We start from the raw sequence: 21,227 nt of genomic DNA on the forward strand, positions 1-21,227 counted from the left end.
GAGTCCTTTTCATGTCTTTTTGTTCCTGCCTTCCTGAGTTGTGTGATCTGGAAACGTGTAGGTGTGCTGGACCGACTTGAGACAGGGAGAAAACACGTGACTGGACATGAACAAAACCTTGCTTTGTATGTTTTTCCTTGAGCGAGAATAAAGCTTTTAGAGCAACAGGGTTCTTTGTTAAACTTCCTATCTGTTCCGAGTATGGAATGTGTTTCTACTGTGTCGTAGTGCAGTGTGTGTGTGTGTGTGTGTGTGTGTTTGTGGGGGTGTATCAACCTTGTGTGGGTGTACATCTGTATACACAACGCACTACAACTGGCCCTTTTCCCCGTCTCCTTCTGAAATCCACACGGCTGAGCCTCAGTGGACACAGCTTTTTCCCTGGCTTTCATCCCATTGTCTTCAAGGAGAAGGGGCTTGTTGCACATCCTCAACCAGCCGGGCGGCTCCACAGTGTGCTGATAGCATGGGAGCGACAAGGGGTGCGGGGTGGGGTCGGGGGCTTGCAACAGTGTATTACTCACTGGTGGAGTGAATCTGTGAATCAGCGTGGTTGGCATATAGTGCAGGATGGGCAGCCTGGGGGAGGGCAGGGCACCAGATCCAGACTAAGACAAACACTACAACGAGAACAGTCCCCTCTTCTTCTTCCTCTGCTCCTCAGTCACTTCATCTTTTGCTCATCTCATCTCTCTCCTCATCAGATGAACTGGGCATGCTTCATCCCCGTCCTCAAACCCAGTTTTTGTTAGGCACATATTACCCAAAACATCTTCTACAGTGTTGTGTCAAAGTGATGTGCTGGCTACCATATCAAGAGTTTAGTTAGGAAAGAAACAAACATTTTTAGACAACGCTCAGATTCCTGGTTTAGGAGGATGTTCATAATATCACTCTGGTTCCTCCTCTTTTTCCCCTGAAGTCTCTGATTGTGGAAGGATTTCCTCCTCCTCTATAGCCGGCACCTCTTCCCTTTCATCGAGGCCGTCAGTCGACTCCTCCTCTTTGCTCGCTTGCTCCTCCTCTTCCTCGTGAATGGCTGTGATTGGATCGCCGCCGATGCAGTTTGCCTCCTCTTTCTGGGCCTCCTCCTGGGCTTCCACAGCGATGACCCTTTTCCACATTTCGTGGTTCTCCAGAAGATGCTGTGTGATCTGGCAAAACACTTTCCTCCTGCTCGCCTTCTTGGTTTGCCCCCGCTCTGTCAGACACAAAGCCAACAGTTAAACAAGCTCCTGAGAAAGTAGATGCATTGCAGATGAAAGGATTGATACCACTCTGGTATCTGTGCGTTAAACACTTAGTCCAATGCAAATAAGTGTATTTGTATTTGTATGTCAGCTATGGAACAACCAAAGCCAGTTTCATTGTCACAATCTCTTTTGGCATTAGGGGAAACAAATATTTGAGTGTGCATCAGAAATACATTTGTTTTACATTCATTTTCAACAATAACTACTGTTGTGCGTGTTGAAAAATAATTATGTGTCTTTTATATATAAATCCTGAGATACATTTGTTAATCCTTCTGTGTGCATTTATTAATACTGAACCTGATCTGATTCCATAAATTTAACCCCCTTTCCAAATTAATATTGGTGCATGAAATGAGTGCAGCAGGGGTGAAACACAGACTCATATCAGCTTAAAAACTTGAGCCCATCTCTCTTCGAATCAACCAAGCCCTGAACATGATCGGCACCACTGGAAGTCTCAGACTCTGCTCTGTGATTGGTTTCCTTCTGTGAATTTCCACCTTAAAAACTTGACCAAGAGCTCTGATTTACAATCTTAACTTCCCTGAAGAGAGGAGCTGAAAAATCTGATGAACTCCTCAAGTCCAGTCAAATTTTCTCCGGGTCCCACCAAGCAAGAGGAGATTAATCTCAAAGTTTTGACAAAGCGATGCAGTATCAATAGATACTGACTGAGGCCACACATAGCTCAATACAAACAGACAGTGTGGTGTTTTCTGCAACGTGAATTATTAAGAGGTCGACATACGAGAGGCGTCAGAGCTCGTTGATGCGTCCTCATCGGCCATATCCTCCTCTTCCTCCTCTGTATCTTGTCCTTCCTTCGCCTCCTCTGGCTCCGTCTCTCCCTCAGGCGGGTCAACCCAGCGTCCCGGCATAACAGCAGCAGAGTTGTAGGAAGAGCATAGAGGTCCCACTATGTGAGTGATGAACGACTCCTGTAGTTTAGCGAGCTGCGGAGCGGAGCGGTCCATGAACGGGCTGATGGGAAGGCCCAGGCTCGCTTCTTCGTCACCCTAGAAAGGTACGAACGGGGCAAATATGTGAGACGCACAGAAATGATCACATATATGATGATTTATGATGAACGTACCACATGATGGGACGTTTATATCATGCTGTGTAATGATGAGATTTCAAAAGACAGAACAATTTTCTCCCCTGCCCCATGTTTTCATAGCTCCAGGACTAAAATGTAATTGGCTTGAAATGAATCCAGCAGTCTCTTCACTCTACTGAACAATTAGTAGACAACAAAGTAAAGATTTTTCTGCTCCTGTTTTTGTGCACCGTCAACAACCAAAATCAGACATCATACACAACATGAACATTTTGTTTTATTTTGATCATCTTCTCTGATGTTAAAAGCTTTAAACTAGTGGTGGACTGATCAGTCACATGATGAACTGGGGCGATAGCTGGCATTTTGAGAGGCTGATTAAACAAAAAAAGGTCTGCACACACGGACATTTGCATTGCAGACATTTGTTTATGAAGTGACTAACAAGTGAATAATACATTTGTCTTAAATAAATGTTCATTGGAACCACAGAGATGCTGCTGGGGGCTACTGTGTGCACTAATACTGCTAATTTATTCCTTATTTATTTATCTTTATTTAGTTAACAAATTTTTATTCTCTCTGAAAAACAAGGTGAAGCTGCTATCTGCTGATAGATGCTGCTGTTGTTATTTTTCATTCATACGGCTAAGCAAAGAAGCAAAACAACATGATATCTGTGTTATATATCGGCCAAACATTTTTCAGAAGAGCTTTGTTGTTGTAGGTGGTCATTTTCATGTTTCTCTCTGCATTTCATACTTTGTTTTCTTAGATTCCTCTTTGCATTTGTTTAATTTCTCATGTTTTTACTTTTTATAGCTTTATTAAGAAAAGTACTACATTATACAAATTCACTAATATATTTTCAACTCAATATCAGTCAAATTATTTAGACAGACAAAAGATATGCATTTTATCCTTTACTGGCACAGAAACACCACCTCTGGGTACAGCCTCCTGAATGTAGGTCAAAAGTACTACAAATAGAAAAACATCAATTCAAACTATGGCTCATCTTTAGGTATCAATCATTTAAATGAGACAGTCAGCAGAGGTCACCACTAATAAATACTGACATAAATATTCCAATTATCTTCACTAGACAACAAAGTCTGACTCCTCTCTGTATGTCAGATGTTTGTAGTTGTCCTGTCTAATGAGTCATTTGCAGAATCATCTACTGTCAATGAAAACAAGCCAAAGTGCAGCCATGCTGTTCCTCCCTCATCCTTAAGACATTTGTCAATCATGCCTTTCCCAATTTCCAACATAGTTTGGGATCTTATCTTTGCATTTATTCTTCTGGTTACATTGCTGATGGCGTGCACATTCACACAAACTAAGGCCATATATACACTAACCTTCAAAATACACCTGCTCAGTGACTGTCCCAGGAAAGTATGTTGTTCCCAATAGAAAATAAATAAAAAGTGGAATTGCATGAAATACTGTCTCAACAGATGTAAATAAACAAATCTCTAGAACTTGTCCCAACAGAAACCAATTTTTGGCAAATTTTCCATTATTTTTGCCGTTTCTTGACTATAACGGAGGCTCATGTGGCGGCGGGCTGCATAGCATCTGATGTAAAATAGCTTGTGTTGTACTTTCATATACTGTGACAGTCATGCATTTTGCCTTTGTGTTTTTTCTCTGATGACTGGGCTTTTAAAGCAATTCAATAGGAGGACAGAGGGGCAGGGGCTGACATTACCATGACAACCTGAAACCTGGATGGCATGGTTCATGTGAGAGGTGTGTGTGTGTGTGTGTGTGTGTATATATATATATATATATATATATATATATATATATAGAGAGAGAGAGAGAGAGAGAGAGTAGGGACATGACAGTGAGAGAAAACTGCTTATCATGAGCAAAAATCGCCAGTGTTTGAACATTCAAGTGGTGCTTTGCTGAGCATAATGTACATGCATATGTTTGTACGATATGCTTATGTGTGTGTTTGTGTGTGTGTGTGTGCATGTGTGCGTGCACATCTGTGCTTAGTCTGTTGCCACTGGGAGCCTCGGTAGCATCCCTGTGATCTGTGTGACTGTGAATGAGCGCTGTCAAAGATGACTCATTTAGGTCATCTGTTTCTCCTCTGAAGAGAAAAACATACGCACGCCCTCTGTCTCTCACCCACTCCCTCTCATGCTTCGCCCACCCCTTCGCGATGCTCCCACTCAAAGGACATACATAATTCTCAAAGCTATTATGAGAATTGAACAGGAGGTTTGAGAGGAACAGCAGAATGCAAAGAGGCAGAACGTTGTAACGCAGTCACCAGCGCAGCTACGATTTGAGGTTTCTAGCTGCTCTGATATTCCCCTAATTAAAAATGCCCTAAATAAGCAAAATAAACGCTGATAGTGAGCTTGCTGATCAAGGGAATCTTGTGATAAATCACACCTGTACATCTGTGTACAAACACAAAGATTTTTTATTGAGAAGAATGGACGCTATGGTTACCACTGATTGCAGTGCATAAAATAGCTTCAATTATGGCTTAAGAGTCTCAAGTTAGAGCTATTCCAGTCTGGCATATTGTTGCTAGGCTAGTAATCATATCTCTCTGGCTAATCAGATTTGATCTTTATCAATGTGTTTGGCACTAACCGAACTGACCAATAAGAGCCATTGTCAGTCAAGAAGAGGATTTGTTGCCAGGCATCCTTCTACAGAAGTCTTTAATAAATTCATGAGCTGGTAGGTTTTACTATTCTATTTCTGTTCAGACTGAACATCCAGTTGCACACAAACCTTGCTGAAGGGTCCTTGAGCAAAAAGCTAAATCCCTGTCACCTGCAGAGGTGCTGCTATGCAATTGACCCTCAATTCTCGGTAGAGGAAGGTGGGCAAAAAGATAAATTGCCTGATGACAGCTTGTGGGTTGTTTGGTCCCTGCCAATCAAATCTGATCAGCCCTGACTGATCGCTCTTAAAAAATAATACTTAAAGATGTTTTATTTTTGTTTTGAATAACTTTAACATTTTGAAGGGCTTTAAAGTGAGAGAATGTAAGTTTTAAAAGATGATATAACACACTTTTTCTCTTACAAATGAAATATTGAACACAACTTTGTTCAATTCAGGGTTTTGCAGCACTTGGTCCGGTCTGACCAAGAGCTTATGGTCGCTAATATTTGCAGACTTAAAAGAGATACTGTTACCTAACTGACTGAGTCGACTGGTGGACTTCATGACTCTCCTCTCTTTCTGGCATTTACCCTCATCCCATAATCACTTGTGCTCATAGTGGCTGCTGTTCAGCAAGTTACATGGCTTTGCTTTAAGTTTACAGACTCATAAAAGTGGACACACATAAATTTCTTCAGTTCTTCAGTTTGCTTTTATGGAAATTTCCATAATTTTTCATTTCATTTCTTTTTTTTTGCACATCAATATTTTCTCACTTCTATTAGCGACAGTTGTTGCACATTTTTATCACTGGTTTTTATTCAGTGCCTAATTACAGTCAACTCCCGTCTATCTATGTGTGAGGTGCTATCCATCTAAATGCTAATGACTTTGAAAGTGATGTTTTCCCTCCAGTCTGTTCCTGTCAGACTGCAGAGATTTAGAAGTGTACCTGTTCGTAGAACTCGTTGACGATCCCCTCTGTCCACTGCAGGTGAAGCTCTTTACACTTCAGAGGCCCATTGACATCAGCCAGCTTGATGCACATCTGGCACACCAGCAATCGGTCGTTTTCGTTTGACCAATCAATACCAGACACTCCGTCATCACCCACCTGGGGAGATGTGCACAGGAAGTTTTGTGCAAAAAAAAAATCCAGTTATTGATTGTAAAACATTCCCTATTCACTGGTTGTCAGCTTTACTTTAGGGCAATCTGGGAGAAAAGACCATTTTTATTACAGGAACAGAGCAAAATATTTAACAAGAGCTGGGAGGAGATGACTAATGACAGCAATAAATGCAGCTGGATGCATGGTCACTTCTTTGTTCCAAGGATTCGAATGGTTACCTTTGCATTAAACTCTGCCAAGAAGTCAAAGTGCTTTTTGAGGTCGGTGGCCAGGATGGCTTCAATGACTAGGAAGCGGAAGCGCTTGAACTCCACATGTTCAAGGTTAACCAGGAAGTTATACTCAGGTCGAGACATGAAGAGGTTCCACGCAGAAGCTGCATGGTGATTTTCCAAGACTGAACGGTCGTTGTACAGAAGAGCCTACAGCGGAGGATCGAGAGCAGAAAGAAACATTCAATCTTAGCATTTAGCGTGAAACACAAAGGAGCTTACATGGCCGTACGCATCACTGCACAGCTTTGTTTAGATTGTGATCTGGGCTGAAATGGCAAATGAAATTACAACATTTCTGAAATTGTCTTCAGCAAGATCCTAAACTCTGACTTGCATACATGCTGCTATCCTGCAGGTGAGATTACGAGTGATTTGGATAGGTCGTCACATTCACATTCAGAATTACACAAGTATTTTAGCTCAGAGCGATGGATTTGTGAGACGTAAATCACAATCATAATTATATCTAAACCGCTGAGCTCCTGTTCTGCAGGTTCACGCTGCTGATGGTGACGTTAAGCTCACATCAATGTGCTAATGCGCTAGTGATCAGTTGCCTATCAACACTTGATGATATTTCAACAGAAGCTGTCTTCTTCAAGCTATGTTGTGAGTTTAGTGTGCTGACGTTGATGAGCATCCGCTGCATTGCTGAAGCTTGCTGTCTTAGTCTGTTAATGCGTGTCAGGTAGATTTCTAAATTTAAAGGTATCAGTCATTCAGTCACTGGGTAATTTGTCCTCTGCAGTGTCTGGAGGTGATGGTTCAGACATTTCCACACTGCAGCTGGTGCCACCTTTCTGTTGATCCACCACCACAGCACACCTTTTTACCTGTGGTGCACTGGTAGCTACGAGGAAGGCGTTGGTTCTTCCAGGATGGTCATAGTCATGCATGGCAGCAGCTACATACAGGGCCATGAGCTCCAGAGCAGGGATAAGGCCAGCCAGGGAGCCATACCCTTCCTCCACCACAGAGTTCATCTTGGACACCAGGAAGCCTGTGGCACCGGGCGTGATGCCGTTTTCTGAGTCTATGGGAAAAAAGAGACCACTGCTGACCACAATTGCTTGCCTGGTTCTCTTAGACTGTTTAATCAGGAAGAAACTTCCGGCATTTCACCTACTTTAAAGTATCTATCACAATGATGTTGTCGAGTGTGAAATGCCACCAAAAATTCCCTCAAGCTATTCCTAAGACATGAGGCGTTCGTGAGAATAGGACAAATGCATTATGGAGGCATAAAAAGGGGCAGAGAAAACGAACCATATTGACAAATCAAAACACAAGGCTGGTTTTGTGTTTCAATTTTTCAATAATTAGAATTTGCAGCATTTTATGCCTTTATTAGCAATAATAGAGAGAGATGACAGCAAATGATGACACCACCAAAGGTGAGAGAGAACAGTGATTAACTAATGATTTACACCACTCAAACCAATCCAATGCTGCTGCTGCAAGAGAAAAACATAACTTGTGGCATAAAACATAACGCCAAAAAAAGAGATTTAAAGCACCTTAAGCAACAGCTGTTTATTCTACTGTATTAAAAGTCCTCACCAGTGTGTATCCCATTCTCAGTCAGCAGGCTGGGCAGGCCTGGCACAGGCTGAGTGGTGAGATACCACACAGCATGCAGCACATCAGTGGCATGGATCCGGTTGTGATCTGAGGAGAGCAAAATAAAATCCTAATTCACACCAATGGAGGGCAGTATGAGCACTGTGAAGAGATCCAGCTGGAACTGGAAAATAATATACACTGAAGCCCCTTTCACACAAGGAATCTGTAACATTAATGAAGCAATGGTCTTCTACCTTTTGACATAGGTGTATTTTATGAGAAAGCTCTGTGCTGAGCCACGTTCAAATATGAGAGAACACAAAATGGATAGAGATAAGCTCCCATGTTACCGCTCATCTGTAGTAAGTTGATGTGCAGGACTAGAGGTTGTCTACTTGTAATCTCATCATGAGGGAGAGCAGTTCTGCAGTAGTAGTGTGGCTCGGGTAGCTCTGTCAAGTCTTCGTGGTTTTATCTCCCCTCAGAGCTTTTAAAACATAACGCCTACGTGTACAACTGGCAGAGCATTTCTGGATTAAATTGTATTTTTCAAAGAGGCTGATACAGACTGATAGCAGTCAGCTGTTATCTTAAAACTGAGACTAAGCTAGATGGTAAGCAGGATGTGTCTAAGACTCACACTTTTCTATAAGGGACTGGTAAAAATCTACATGATGCAAAAATAGCACACTGAACAGGGACTATTTAAGTATAGAGTATAGAAAGTTACTTACATTTCTCTTAAAATCTACAGATCATGTAATCAAAATCACTTTTACCAAATGTTTGGTCACACACTGTCATTCAAATTCCATTAAGAGACACAAGAGCTTATGTTTCCTGGCAGCCACATCTCCAGTTTCAACATGAACTGACAAACACTGTATTCAATTAGGTAATTAAACAACAGGAACAGGAACCTCCTGCCAACTGTGAGCAACATGAGCAGCCACAGATGACTGAAGCGGAGGGAGAAATGCCTGTGAGCGGGGCTTTACTTCACTGACAAAGCAATGCATCCACCTTGTGGCAGATAAAGGTAATGCTGAACATCACTAGTTCACTTAAACAGTCTGATAAACATGGAAATTCTCCTACTCACAAGGGATGACCCTGTATCCGTTCTCCAGAGCGTGGAAGTAGTTCATGAACTCTTGTACGGGAATTCTGAAGGTCTCAAATAGACCTGTGTCCTCGAAGAGCCTAAAGGAAACCTGGGACATAACACGGGGAAAACTCACATCTCATGTCTGCAGAGGTTCAGATGTACATTTATTGATGTCGTAAGCTTAAGATGCAAATGTTCTCAACCCGCGGCCTGCATTAACAGCTAATGTCACTACCACAGCAAAGCTGCTAATTACGTGCTTGTGAACATTTTCCGTCGATAAGGGTTCCTTTTAATTAAATCAGGATTGATGTGTTTTCATTAGATAAATGTCATGTGTCAATAAATGTCATACATGTCACAGGGGCTGCAACATTTCCTCGCTAATTTGTGCTTACCTGACTGAGGATGCAGCCCGTCTTGCTTTGGGTCTTCTCCACCAGGCTGAAAATGGGAAAGTTCCAATTGTTGAGCTGGCTCATCAGAGGCTCCAGCCCCGGCATCACCAGAGGCTCCATGGCCAAGATTGGCTTTTCCTGTCAGGTGGAGGTAGGGGTGCAGAGGAGAGGTCAGAAATATACAACCTCCATCAGACGATGCACGATGGTTTGCAGGATTTGGGAAAGGCATTTTCAAAAATTGTAGTTTAGCTACCTAATGACAGTAAATCATTGGCAAGATTCCTCTGTCACTCTTATTGAGTGACCAAATTAAGCCAGCCTGATTGCCCACCTCTGGTGATGGCAGGAGCGGGTGCAGAACGATGCCCTCTGCCAGATACTCCCTGCAACCTTCCCTCGCCTCAGGCGGCTTCTTGCCTCCCTCTCCCTCCTCTTCATTCTGTGCAAAGTCGCTGCTGTCACTGTGGTTGGTCTCGTAGGTGCTGTCATAGGTGCTGTCATAGTCTGAAGAGGCTACGGCGCGCTCATCTGCGGGGGCGATACACGTGTTAGACAGCTGCAGTTTCATTTAACCGTGTTGTGGCTTGCAGTTGTGGAGGAGGTCGGTATGAGTGAATCAAATTATCAGCCTAGGAAATAAGCTAGAAGCGTAGTCTATATTTATCAATCAGGTTAAATCTATGGAGGAAGCATTTTCCCTGTAAAAATCATCATATCTAGCTCAGTTGGACAGATATGTCTAATGTCAAGCGCTTGCAGGCTGTACTCTGCTGTCTACCTGGATGGGGTATCCTGTCTCCTTTGTCGACAGACTCTACCCTGTGGTTTAGTCGATTGTTGAACGGCCTGCCACAGCTGATAGAAAGAGAGCAGAGAAACACAGACGCATTCAGAGGATACATACTGGTCCACCCCGATCGTCCTCTATCATCTGATAAATGAAGCAGATAACTGAATCCCGTCCTCTCAGCACGGACTAATGAAGTGACTCATTTCCCTCATTTTCCCACAGACAGAGAAGCCTTATATTTGTCACTTTGAATTTCTATATTCAGAAACTGCTCATCAAGATGTAACAGAAGAAGGAATCTCGTGTGCGATGTTACCTGCTGCAGAGTGACGGAGGCCGCCAGTGAGGGGTGGTGGAGCTCGGGGCGCTCTGGCTGTGAGTTAAGGCTCTGTGGTGGCTCTTGGGGGCCACAGAGCCAGGGGTCCGCTCTGTCAGGGGCCCAGCCGGCTCAGGAAGCTGCACCGAACATGTCTTTGTAGTGGGGCTGGGGGCAGGAGTGCCCTGGACAGGAGGAGATGGGCACGGAGAGCCCAGAGGTGACACGTTGGAGGGGGGGAAACCTGAAAAAGAGAGCAATAATGACTCAAGTGTTTCAGCCTTTACACAAATCGTTCTGTTTAAGTATTAGGTCATTCAAGGCTCAGTCGTTCAGAAGTGAGGATGAAGCGGAATTCACCACAACACATGACTGTATAAAGGATGTTACTGCACGGGCTCAGGAAAACTCAACTGTGGATTAATACACTCACACACACCTGGTCTTCCTAGTGGTTTGCTGAAGAGGTGGTTGGAGGCAGCACAGGAGGCAGACATGGAGCGACTCTTTGAGATGGTCATCATCAGCGAGTTGTTCCACGATTCGCTGATGTGATATAAGAAGACCACCAGACACATCAACTCAAAAACCCTCCTCTTGATCTGCTGCCGTTCAAAGCCTGCGTGCCGAGTGAGCGAGGCTTACCTGTCTGCCGTGTGTTTGATGCTGGCTGAGCGGTCTCGGCGTACAGGGCCAGGCTCGATGGTGGGCAGCCCCGTAGCTGAGGTGGTGGTGGTCCAAGTTGATGAGATTCTCCGAAGCAATCCCGGGGGCAGGCTCCGTCTTAGACGCTGACATGCAGATAAGCAAACACGTGTTTACACACTCACAGAAGCTTCACAGGGGCAGATGAGGCAAGCAGGACGCCATTAGTGTTCAGCTGTACTCAGGCAATGGACAGAATCTCAGAACTGAGGGTACTTTCAATAAAGAGCTATTAGTAGGTACATCTTATCAGACTCCTCCACGGAAACATCAAACACATGGCCCTGCCTGCATATGTCATGATAGGCTGATCCAGTTTTCTAGATCTGCAGCTAATAAGTGAACATCCTCTTTGCATGTTAACATGTCCGAAGCTCCAATATTTACAGCATGTGATGCCCCCTGGAGGCTCAAACATTTTCTTTAGAGATTTCCTGTAATCTCTAGAACTCTTGATCATCCTCAACTTATTTAATATTAATGATAATATGTAATAACATATTTAATAATTCACAAATATGACAATGTTGTGTCCCAGTAGGATATTTTGCAACTGTTATTTTATCCTAAATGTTTCACAGTATTTATAAGCATAAAACAAATATTGTTAATGTGACTTCACACTTATATCACCTTTGTGTTTCATTAATTTGCTGCTGCAATGGTCTACTCTCCCAACATTGTTTCCGAGATAATTAAAGCCTGGTCCCTGTCTTATCTTCTAAAAGTACGGTGTCACAATAACTAACTAACTAAATCTCTTGGGGGTTTGCGATCCAAAATGTCTCCTCTACTCTAAAAGTCACACACAAAGGAAAGGCGCAGCAGCAGTGGAGGGAAACACGGCTCTGTTAAGTCGTTAAAAAGTGAATTTCAGCCTCAGGCATGTGTTTTAACTTATAAACAGAGCTATATTTCCCCTCAGAGCATCTGCTGTGCTTCCTTTCCTCCTCCATCAAAAAAAGTAAACACATCAAACTAGAAGGATGCCATATTTGTTCTTTCAGCCTATTCCTGTTTTTTCTTGAAGCATATGGGAGACAGAATGGTAAGTAGAGGGGAGTCATGTTTGTTTCCCCCCTGGTGTCAATCCATCCACTGTTGTAAATTTTGTTGTAAAGCCATGAGCTAAACTCAGTTATTTGTCAGTTTGTATTTTTGTACAGATGGTGCTCTCTCTCTCTCTCTCTCTCTCACACACACACACACACACACACACACACACACACACACACACAAGAATACAGAGGGCAGCAGAGGATCAACTTTCATAGAGTACTGAAGAAAATCATGTCCATCCCTCTTTGTCTGTTCACTTCTTAGGCAGATAACCACACACACACACACACACACGGTCTCACAGTGGTCTACTTCTCTCTTGCAGTGAGGGGAAGCTAATCAAATGCGTCTAATAGTGTGTGAAAGAATGACGGGTGGTGGGGGGGTAACACAAACAACACTCGGCGGTAATCAATCACTGTGAACATCACGTCTGCTGTGGCTGTTGTGAATTGTATTATTGTGCTGTAATGCGTTTTGAAATGCAGATCGGAAACATCTGCGCTGCATTATTATGCAACTTCGGTGCAGCTGACAAAAAAATCAAGCAGACATGCTGCGGGCTGTGATGGATTGCTGCATGTTATCTTTTACAGGAGTCTCTGCTGCTTTATCTGCCTATAAAAGTCTTCTGACGCCACGGTACGCTCTGGAAACTGTGTGGCTGTAACACGAAGCATTATTAAGACAAATCTGTGCACCAGAAGGTGGTTCGATGTTTGGAAAGTGCTATAAACTTGACAAACTGCTGGAGCCGGAAAAAGACGAGGGAGAGCCAAACTGTTCCAGAGCTTTTAAGAAGAAACAAAACAAAGTGTTTCGCAGTCCCGTTAAGCGAAGTCAAAACCTGAGTGCCAGACGCACCTCAGTCACCAACATTTCTTATTACCTTTATGTAACAGCTACTTCTGCTGAACAACACGGCGGCACAAGTGAGCTGAATCACCAACTTTAACCCACTGCCACATGCAGACTCACAGATCCCCAGTGAGCTAACATGGGGCTGCATCTCATTGGGTTTCACGACATGGGTCGGGCATTTGAGTGCACTCAAGCAGTGTTAAAGCTGCTTGTCACTTTCCTGGTAGGCTGTCCTGCATTGCATCACACGCTTTATTTAGTTTCCTTGCCGCCTTAAGTGCCCGCATACATTTTGAAGCACTGGCCTTGTAAAACATTAAAAAGCCCTCTGGAAGTCCGTGCGTCATTGTTTGCTACATTAGAGCCCTCACTACGCCAGCAGTGAGGGAGGAAATGGGGGTGATGTATGCAGGGAGGGATACACCTGGGCTTCCATGCTTGTGTGTGTGCGTGCGTGAGTCATATCTGCAACATACAACTAAAGACAGACATTTTTCATTACTGAGGGTGTGGAGTTTACAAGAAGTGCGCTTACTAGACTTCTGTGGCCCGCTCCTCATTTCTGAGTGAGGCTATCTGCTTCACGCAACATTAACTGCTACTAGCATAACACAGCTGAATCTCTGACAGAACCTTCGGTGGTTGAGTTGCATTGTGGGTAATGCAGGCACCAGGTTAGGACAAGAAACTAGAATGCATGGAATAAAAGAGACGATATCTCCGGTTCTGCTGCATTGATTTCGATCCTTTTTTAAGCTTTCTGGCAATGTTATAGGACTGCAATGCTGAACGGGTGGGGTACTAAATGGGTTATGGTAATTCTGTTTCTGCATTAGCTATTTCACATAAAACACCAATGAACAATTTCTTTGTGACAGAATTTCTCTCTTGTTTCTTCTAACTTTTGATCCTGGGTCATGTAATGTTGCACATGACTCAGGTGTTGATTGTCCTCGCTCTGCAGAATAGAGTATAGCTTTAACTTAGTACAATGCATGCATACTGGCTGGTGATGGACTTCCAGTTTACATCCTTAGCCTGCAGAGTTTGAAACTGTGGTTCAGCCACTGGACACCTCAATCACCACATAAATGAACAGAACCACATTTTTTTAGGGGAGACGAGCATTTACCTTTGGGATGGCCAGTCTCTCTGCCTTTTCGGGCCCCTCCTCAGAGTCAGAGCATGTGTGTGTGTCTGCAGGGACGCGAGGCCGGTGGAGCGGCTGGAGGCTGATCTGGGTGCTGAGGAGGTTGCTGACGGCCTTCAGAGAGCTGCAGGTGTTAGGGGGCAGCGAGGGGTCCGCCAGCAGGTCTGAGATCAAACCGTGGGCCTCCCCCATCACTGCGATGTCCACCACCACGCTGGTCCCCGAAAACTGGACAAGAGAAGAGAGGAAAGGTGAGGAACGGGCCACTCTTTGTCTTTTCTGGTGTCATGCAATAACAATACGGTGTCTATAACTGAAAGAGGATATGTTTGTCCGTGTACCGGAGAGTGTTTGCTATAACATCTGGTCTGTTGTTGTACGTACAGTGTGTCAGCAGCTTGCTCAGGTAGTGTAAAAGTTTAAAAATGTAATTGAAATAAAGCTAGTGGCATGATGGCTAATTGGGTTGAACATGTAAAGGTTAGGAAGGAGCCCTGACGATGTTACATTATAGCCATGAAAAGCATCATTAACAGACATCCTACAATATACATATATAATAACACAGCCCACTCCCATGCCATTTAGCTGTCACTGATTTAGCATATTGACTGATAAGCCCAAAGGCTCATCTATGTCAAAGGTCAAACATGTGTGCTTTCAGTAATGGATTCCACCGTTAATGTCAACATATGCTAATCAGCTCCTCTTTAGCTTATAATCAATTTCCTCACACTCTGAAACTTATCCACACACACAACTACACACACATGCCATCCAAACACACACGCACACACACAAACATGTATGTGCTGTACATGCACAGTATATATTAGTTGTGCAAGAGTAAATCGATATGTACACAGAGAAGGCTAAAGGCGCAAGTTGTATGTGAAAAAGGAGTTGAGACTGTAGACTTTTGGATGCAATTCATAAATCTCACAGTGCAATCAAGCACAGTCTTTCCAAAAGAATAATGACACATGTTTATGTGTCGTGGCTGTCGGCAATAAGTTAAAAGCTTCTGAACTCATGAAGGTGGGAACAGGGCTGAATATTACTGTTCTGCAAAGACCTGACATCCCACACATCACAATTTATTGTTATCAACTTGGACAGATGTTTTAAGCCACAAAGAGACACAACAGGAACACCTGAAATATATTAACAAAAAACAGTTGCTTTACACATTTCTGCAGCAACCTTTATGGTAACTGTGAAAAGAAATTTAAGGGAAAAGACAAAATGTGTTTGAATAGTGGAGCCAGAGCAGAGAGCGGAGGTGAGTCAGCTGAGCTGCGGCTCTCCACTGAACCCTGCATGAACTGAGTTATAAAATAATCCCGTCAAACTCCCCAACTCATGCCTGTGATGTTGACGCTCTTAGTTTCAATCAGAAATGCCAATAATGTTTAAACTGGACTGACTGGACCAGAAAGGAAAAGTTTGACACATCTGAATCTGCTTAACTTTTCTGCATTACTGACAGTTGATGTCTTTGGCCTGACAATAGTGTCGGATATTTAATGCTGCTGCTGAAAAACGATCCAAGTCTTTGTGCCAGTACATAAACAATACTGTTTAGAGAACTCTGAGAAATATAATATATATAAATAATATATATATATATATATATACACCATCTGATACATTTTAGCTGGTTTGATACCCAGCCCAACAATCTGGATGTGTGTGTTTCAGGGAGACTCTTATTTGGAAGAAGGATCAGAAATGTGTGTTTGGAAAAATATATTTAATATGTGGAGGAAGGCTATGTTAAAGAATAAAACGAATAAAAGCAGATAACAATCTGTGTTGAGCTGATAAAACATTGACATCTCCAATAATGTATCTGCCTCCACTCTTGACATCTTCAGGCTGTAAAAAATGTTCTAATTATAAGATAAAAAAAAAGTTAGAGGAGAGCTCATGGAGCTGGTGAATCAAGACATTCAAACTGGCCCTGGTGTCTCCTCATCTTCTCCTCCCGCTCCCCTCATGCATCGGCCTCTCCCTGACTGTGCTGACATATGAAGCAAATCACATGATCGCTCCATCCCTTCACTCTCCCATCTGCCTGCCACCCTAATCCCCCCACCATCACCATCACCACCACCGAGGCTGCTAGCCTTGGTGATTGGCAGCAACCTCTGCTTTTGCCCCTCTGTTTGTATCTGTGCTTTTTTTCTTTTTTTTTTTGTTTGATTTTATTCAGTGTTTTTTCATGCATGTAAACTTATATATACAACACGTACGAACAAACACACCTCACATTTCACAAAGTGACAGATGACTCTCATAATTTGCTTCCTTAAACAGATTGTATTAGCTCTTCAAACATGTCGCAAATCAGGGTTGTGATGTGATGAGTAACATTTCCTGGAAGAGCGCATGTCTGTATGTGTGCATGTGTGGGTGTGCATGTGTCACCTCAACCTGAACAAAACCCATTAGACCACTCCAGAGCTTTATGACATCCTGCTATTGTGACATTCACCCATTACCTGGCAGTAATGGACTCCGCTCAGCTAATGTCAGGGAGAGAGAGAGCGATAACGGGTGCTTGAATGTGTGTGTGTGTGTGTGTGTGTGTGTGTGTGTGTGTGTGTGTTGCAGCTGTCTCCTATTGAACTTTTCTCTGTTAGAATTCTGAAATTATAGTATTTAAAAAACACAACCTGCAGTATTTGTGTGCATGTGCAGGTCCATTCAGTGCAACATGCAGAAGCATTTGAGCTAACGGAGTGCTGCAGAGCCCCGTTTTGGTGGAGACACAGTGGAGGGGCAAGGCGAGGGAGAAGGTTATTGATCCCTCCCAGCATAAAGCATGTGGGCGGGGGGGGGGGTGATGGTCAATGAGTAAATCGACATTGGACACAAACACACACACACACACACACACAGGCAGGCATGTACCAGAACTGCCCCTTGGGATCAGTCTGTCAGGGTTATACAGTGCATGCTGCGTACAGAAAGATGGGTCATAATAACAAATGCAGTGCATTCACTTCATGATAATGTACACAGATAGGTAAAATAAGATCTCTGTACATCAAGCTCCTAAGAATAGAACTACTGATGTGGATCACCAGCAAAGCCACATAACAAAGATAAACCAATAGCCATTCAGAGTGGGGTTGGGCTTTCAGATGAACGCATACATGGTCACACCTTAAAATTTTATACGTATATACATCACAAAATTACCATAATATTGGGTCAATATCTGTTTTATACAACATCAATAAAATCTGATTTAGAAGAGTTATTGAATTAGATTGAATTATATTGTTTTTTTAGCAGCAGTGAACAAAAATCCTTCACCTCTGGAAAGCCCCCCTAATAATTATTTTTCTGCTTTAAATGACCTTTGATCATTTAAAAGGCAGCCAAGGTGCAAGAAACTCCACTAAGAAAGCCCTGTCAACGTTTTGGTTTCAGTTATCATGCCTGAACCACACACACTATTCCCTTTGAGCACAGATGTTTGTCTACGTTAATATCAAGGGGATGGACACAATCACCAAACCCAAGTTAGAGGCTAATACCACAAAAATGGAGCTGACACAGAGACTAAACCAAAGTTTCACTGCAGACACTGGCTCCAAAACATGAAGACAATGACAATTCCCCTTTCTCTCTCTCTCTCTCTCTCCCTCGCAGAATTACTTCTCCTGCAGTTTCCAATTTCTCCTCCTCTTCCTCTCATATCTGATATTTCCCACTATTTCAGTATTTCCCTCTCCATCCCCATCCCCCAGCCCATCTCCTGGGAGAAAGTTAGGGGATATGTAGGCAGATCAGGCATTAAGGCAGATGGTGCGAGCAGAGAGAGAAAAAGAGAAAAAGAGCGTCACAGAGAGAGAGAGAGAAAGGAGGAAAGTGATGGACACAGAGGCAGAGAGGAGCTGAGTCCACAGGCAGGCTGGCAAGTCAAGTGAAAAAGAGGACGGCTAACACGAGCAGGCCAGCTGAGCTCCTCCACAACCTCATCTACAACAACTGTAAATACAGTGAAGGGCTGCCCATTGTTTCTGTGCTACTCCACCAATTGCAGAGGAAAGTGTAAAACATGCAGAAAAGTCTTCACACCTCTTTCAGCTGGAAGATTTAATACTGAAGCAGTAGTAGCCAACAAAGCAAACCCAGAGGCCAAGTTCCTGGTGTGGATACTGGAGGATGATTGCAGAATTGCAAACAGTTGCAGGACTGCAGAGCAGGAGCGCAAGGCTATTAATCCTTAACAAACGTTTCTTATCGATTTGGTAATAATGACTCTGGAATGTGTTATGGAGCTGAGACGTGTTGTCCGAGATGCACGAGCACCAGAGACGACCGTTTTATCGTGCGCTAAATCGACCTTCTCCATCATATTCACCACGCGCAAACACAAAATCAATAGACACAGACGCAATTGTTTTTTAAGTTTGCGCTGAAGATAATGAAACTATGCAAACCATTGTGCTGGTGTGAGATAACATGTAACACACTCTGTAGATAACACAGCCACCCTCATGGGACACGCCGCTCAACAAACAGCACCCATCTAAGAACAATAGGGACAGTGAATCTCTCAGCAGCGGCTTCAGCTCTCCTGCTTACGAACACCAGCCTCTCACACGCGTAATTGACCTAAAAACTAGGCTGTATCACGAAGCTTAATTTAGACATTGCTCCAAGTTGTCCTAGTTTAACCATCTCATCATTACTGATTAAATGGCTTTTCTTGTTCTGCACACACGTGCGCACACACACCGACAAAGCGCATGCACACGCAGCAGCAGCATACACCCGGGCTGGAGGGGAGAGACTCCAGTTAAGCCAATACTGAACCTGTTTAGGAGGATGTGTATTGTCCTGATGGCGTCCCATGATACTCGCTGAGTGCCTCCTCTGCATCATTCGTGCTCAGTTTGATCAAGACCACTTAATCCCACTATCTAGTTTCCTACAGATACACACAGCAGCTTGATTCTCTCTTTTCCTTCCTTTAACCACACAGTTCAAATGTCACAGTCGTGAGAGTCTGAATCCAAAGCAACTGACATTTCAATAACGCAGCCCACAAACACTTCCTCTCCTCTGCTCTCCTCTCCTCTGCCGCCTCATGAACCTCCCTCTGTCCTCTCACCCGCCCCTACCTCTGCATCTGCCAATTGCAAATGTTCACCGGTGGCTCAGGGTTGAGAAGATCTGCCGCACACAGAAATCAGTTGCATTGAAGATACCTGGTTGCTAGGATACATTGGGACAAAGATCAAAGTGACTCGTCTATGAACCATAAAATAGTTGTTCAGGGCTCAGTTGGCCACAGCTATATGCTGTGCCCACTACTTGTCAAGTGTTTCCTGTGATAGCAGGTGATGCTTGACAACCGAGCAGCGAGTGCTGTGTATTATCAGAGGAGGGCTTCCTACATCGGGACACTGAGGAACATATTGATTAATGGATTCAAAAGTCTATTAAGATAGTATGTTTGTTGTAGGCTGAAGCTGGAGCTGCACATCCAGTATGGAGGAAATTACAGATGATTTGAATATTAAATCTATAGCCTTTGTCGAAAAGATAATCATCTGTGAGCCTTGGTGGGAAAAGTCAAACCAGTGACATCCACGGTGAAAAATTTTAATTGATGACCTTTTCCCAAAGTTCACATGCATGAATTTTTATGATTTTCCAATTTTCTTAACCAGTGATCTAGACTTAGTTTGCATTGCATGCTTATGACAATTGAAATAATTTGTCCTGCCCAAATTAACGGAGAGGGGGATGTGTCATCTGTTCAACAAGCAGCATCCTGTGTTTCAGCATGGGGATAAAAATACTTGTTCTTAGAATATAAAAAATGGGGAAAACTCAGTCCCGCCAAACAAAACGACACAATGCAAACCATCTGGCAACAAAAAGAGGTAATAAAAGCCATGAGAGGTGACAGGCTCACCCCCTGGAAGTCAATAAAAAGCTGACCCAGTCAAATCTACCAACAATCTTTTGAAATTCAGTGACAAAACTTGACAAGCTGGGCATTATTTTATGGAAGTAAATGCATCATGAAGGGATGAACTGCATGTTTCCTTTTAATCTGACATGAGTTATCCTTGTGAAAAAAATGCAAGTCACACTTTGTCCAATAAGCAACAGTTTGGAGACACAAAAGACACAAGGTTTTCAACCCTGGTCCAAAATCATTATCATCATCATCATCATCATCATCATCACCATTTTTATTCATTATGACATGTCCTGGATGAGCATCACCTGTTTTTCTTTTCGTCTCAGTCAAAAATCAGCCCGTCTTGTGATTTTGCTCTCTTAGTCAATCCTCCTAAGATGAATCTTGTTAGGCCTGCGGGCTAAGCTAACGTGACACACTAAGTAATTGACAATGAAGTTCCAGTTCACTGCTGAAACCACAGAAAATCAACATCCGACTTTGCTGCTCTCTGCAAGTTTCAGCAGCTTTCAGTTCATTATTTTATTCATCTGGACCAGATAAAACCAAACCCAAAACAATGATGTTTTGTATAAAATCTTGGCAAGCTGCTGGAAACACATGAGGCTGCGTAACACTGTTCGCAACCTGCCCAGCACAAAATGGCACAGAGAAGAAATAATGTGACTGACTGTGAGGAAAATCAAGCAAGATGTTTACCTCATCAGCTCATAAAGAAAACCCTGGCAAAAAGGCAAGTGATGGACTTTGTTTTTTTCTTGACGTGTATGTAGGCAATTAACTTTTTTTCTGCCCGTCAGTGGTAAAAACATAAAGTAGCTTGAAATAGACAAACCATTAATTGACAGAAATAGTCTAATGGTACTTGTGGTTATATCATTTAAAATAAAAACAGTTTGGATATATATCAACTACATATGTATATATGAGTGTGTGTGTGTGTATAAAGCAT

The 21,227-nt window shown here is 43.1% G+C and overlaps 1 protein-coding gene across 1 annotated transcript in view; it reads right to left on the reverse strand.

Moving 5' to 3' along the window:
* Window positions 1-370: 370 nt before the first annotated feature.
* The window catches only part of LOC121609393 (cGMP-inhibited 3',5'-cyclic phosphodiesterase A-like), a 45,729-nt gene continuing 24,872 nt past the window's right edge, over window positions 371-21,227 (reverse strand). Inside the window, exons 3-16 of the mRNA XM_041941014.1 lie at window positions 14,305-14,550; window positions 11,193-11,338; window positions 10,987-11,093; window positions 10,548-10,791; window positions 10,220-10,296; window positions 9,773-9,969; window positions 9,439-9,576; window positions 9,035-9,146; window positions 7,930-8,037; window positions 7,203-7,402; window positions 6,313-6,516; window positions 5,915-6,076; window positions 2,005-2,272; window positions 371-1,201 (exon numbers count right to left, since the gene is read on the reverse strand). Coding sequence (XP_041796948.1) covers window positions 891-1,201; window positions 2,005-2,272; window positions 5,915-6,076; window positions 6,313-6,516; window positions 7,203-7,402; window positions 7,930-8,037; window positions 9,035-9,146; window positions 9,439-9,576; window positions 9,773-9,969; window positions 10,220-10,296; window positions 10,548-10,791; window positions 10,987-11,093; window positions 11,193-11,338; window positions 14,305-14,550 — 2,520 coding nt within the window. The 3' untranslated portion in view covers window positions 371-890. The remainder of the gene's footprint in view (window positions 1,202-2,004; window positions 2,273-5,914; window positions 6,077-6,312; window positions 6,517-7,202; window positions 7,403-7,929; window positions 8,038-9,034; window positions 9,147-9,438; window positions 9,577-9,772; window positions 9,970-10,219; window positions 10,297-10,547; window positions 10,792-10,986; window positions 11,094-11,192; window positions 11,339-14,304; window positions 14,551-21,227) is intronic.

Source organism: Chelmon rostratus, chromosome 7 (assembly GCF_017976325.1).
Source record: "Chelmon rostratus isolate fCheRos1 chromosome 7, fCheRos1.pri, whole genome shotgun sequence".
NCBI classification, from domain to species: Eukaryota; Metazoa; Chordata; class Actinopteri; order Chaetodontiformes; family Chaetodontidae; genus Chelmon; species Chelmon rostratus.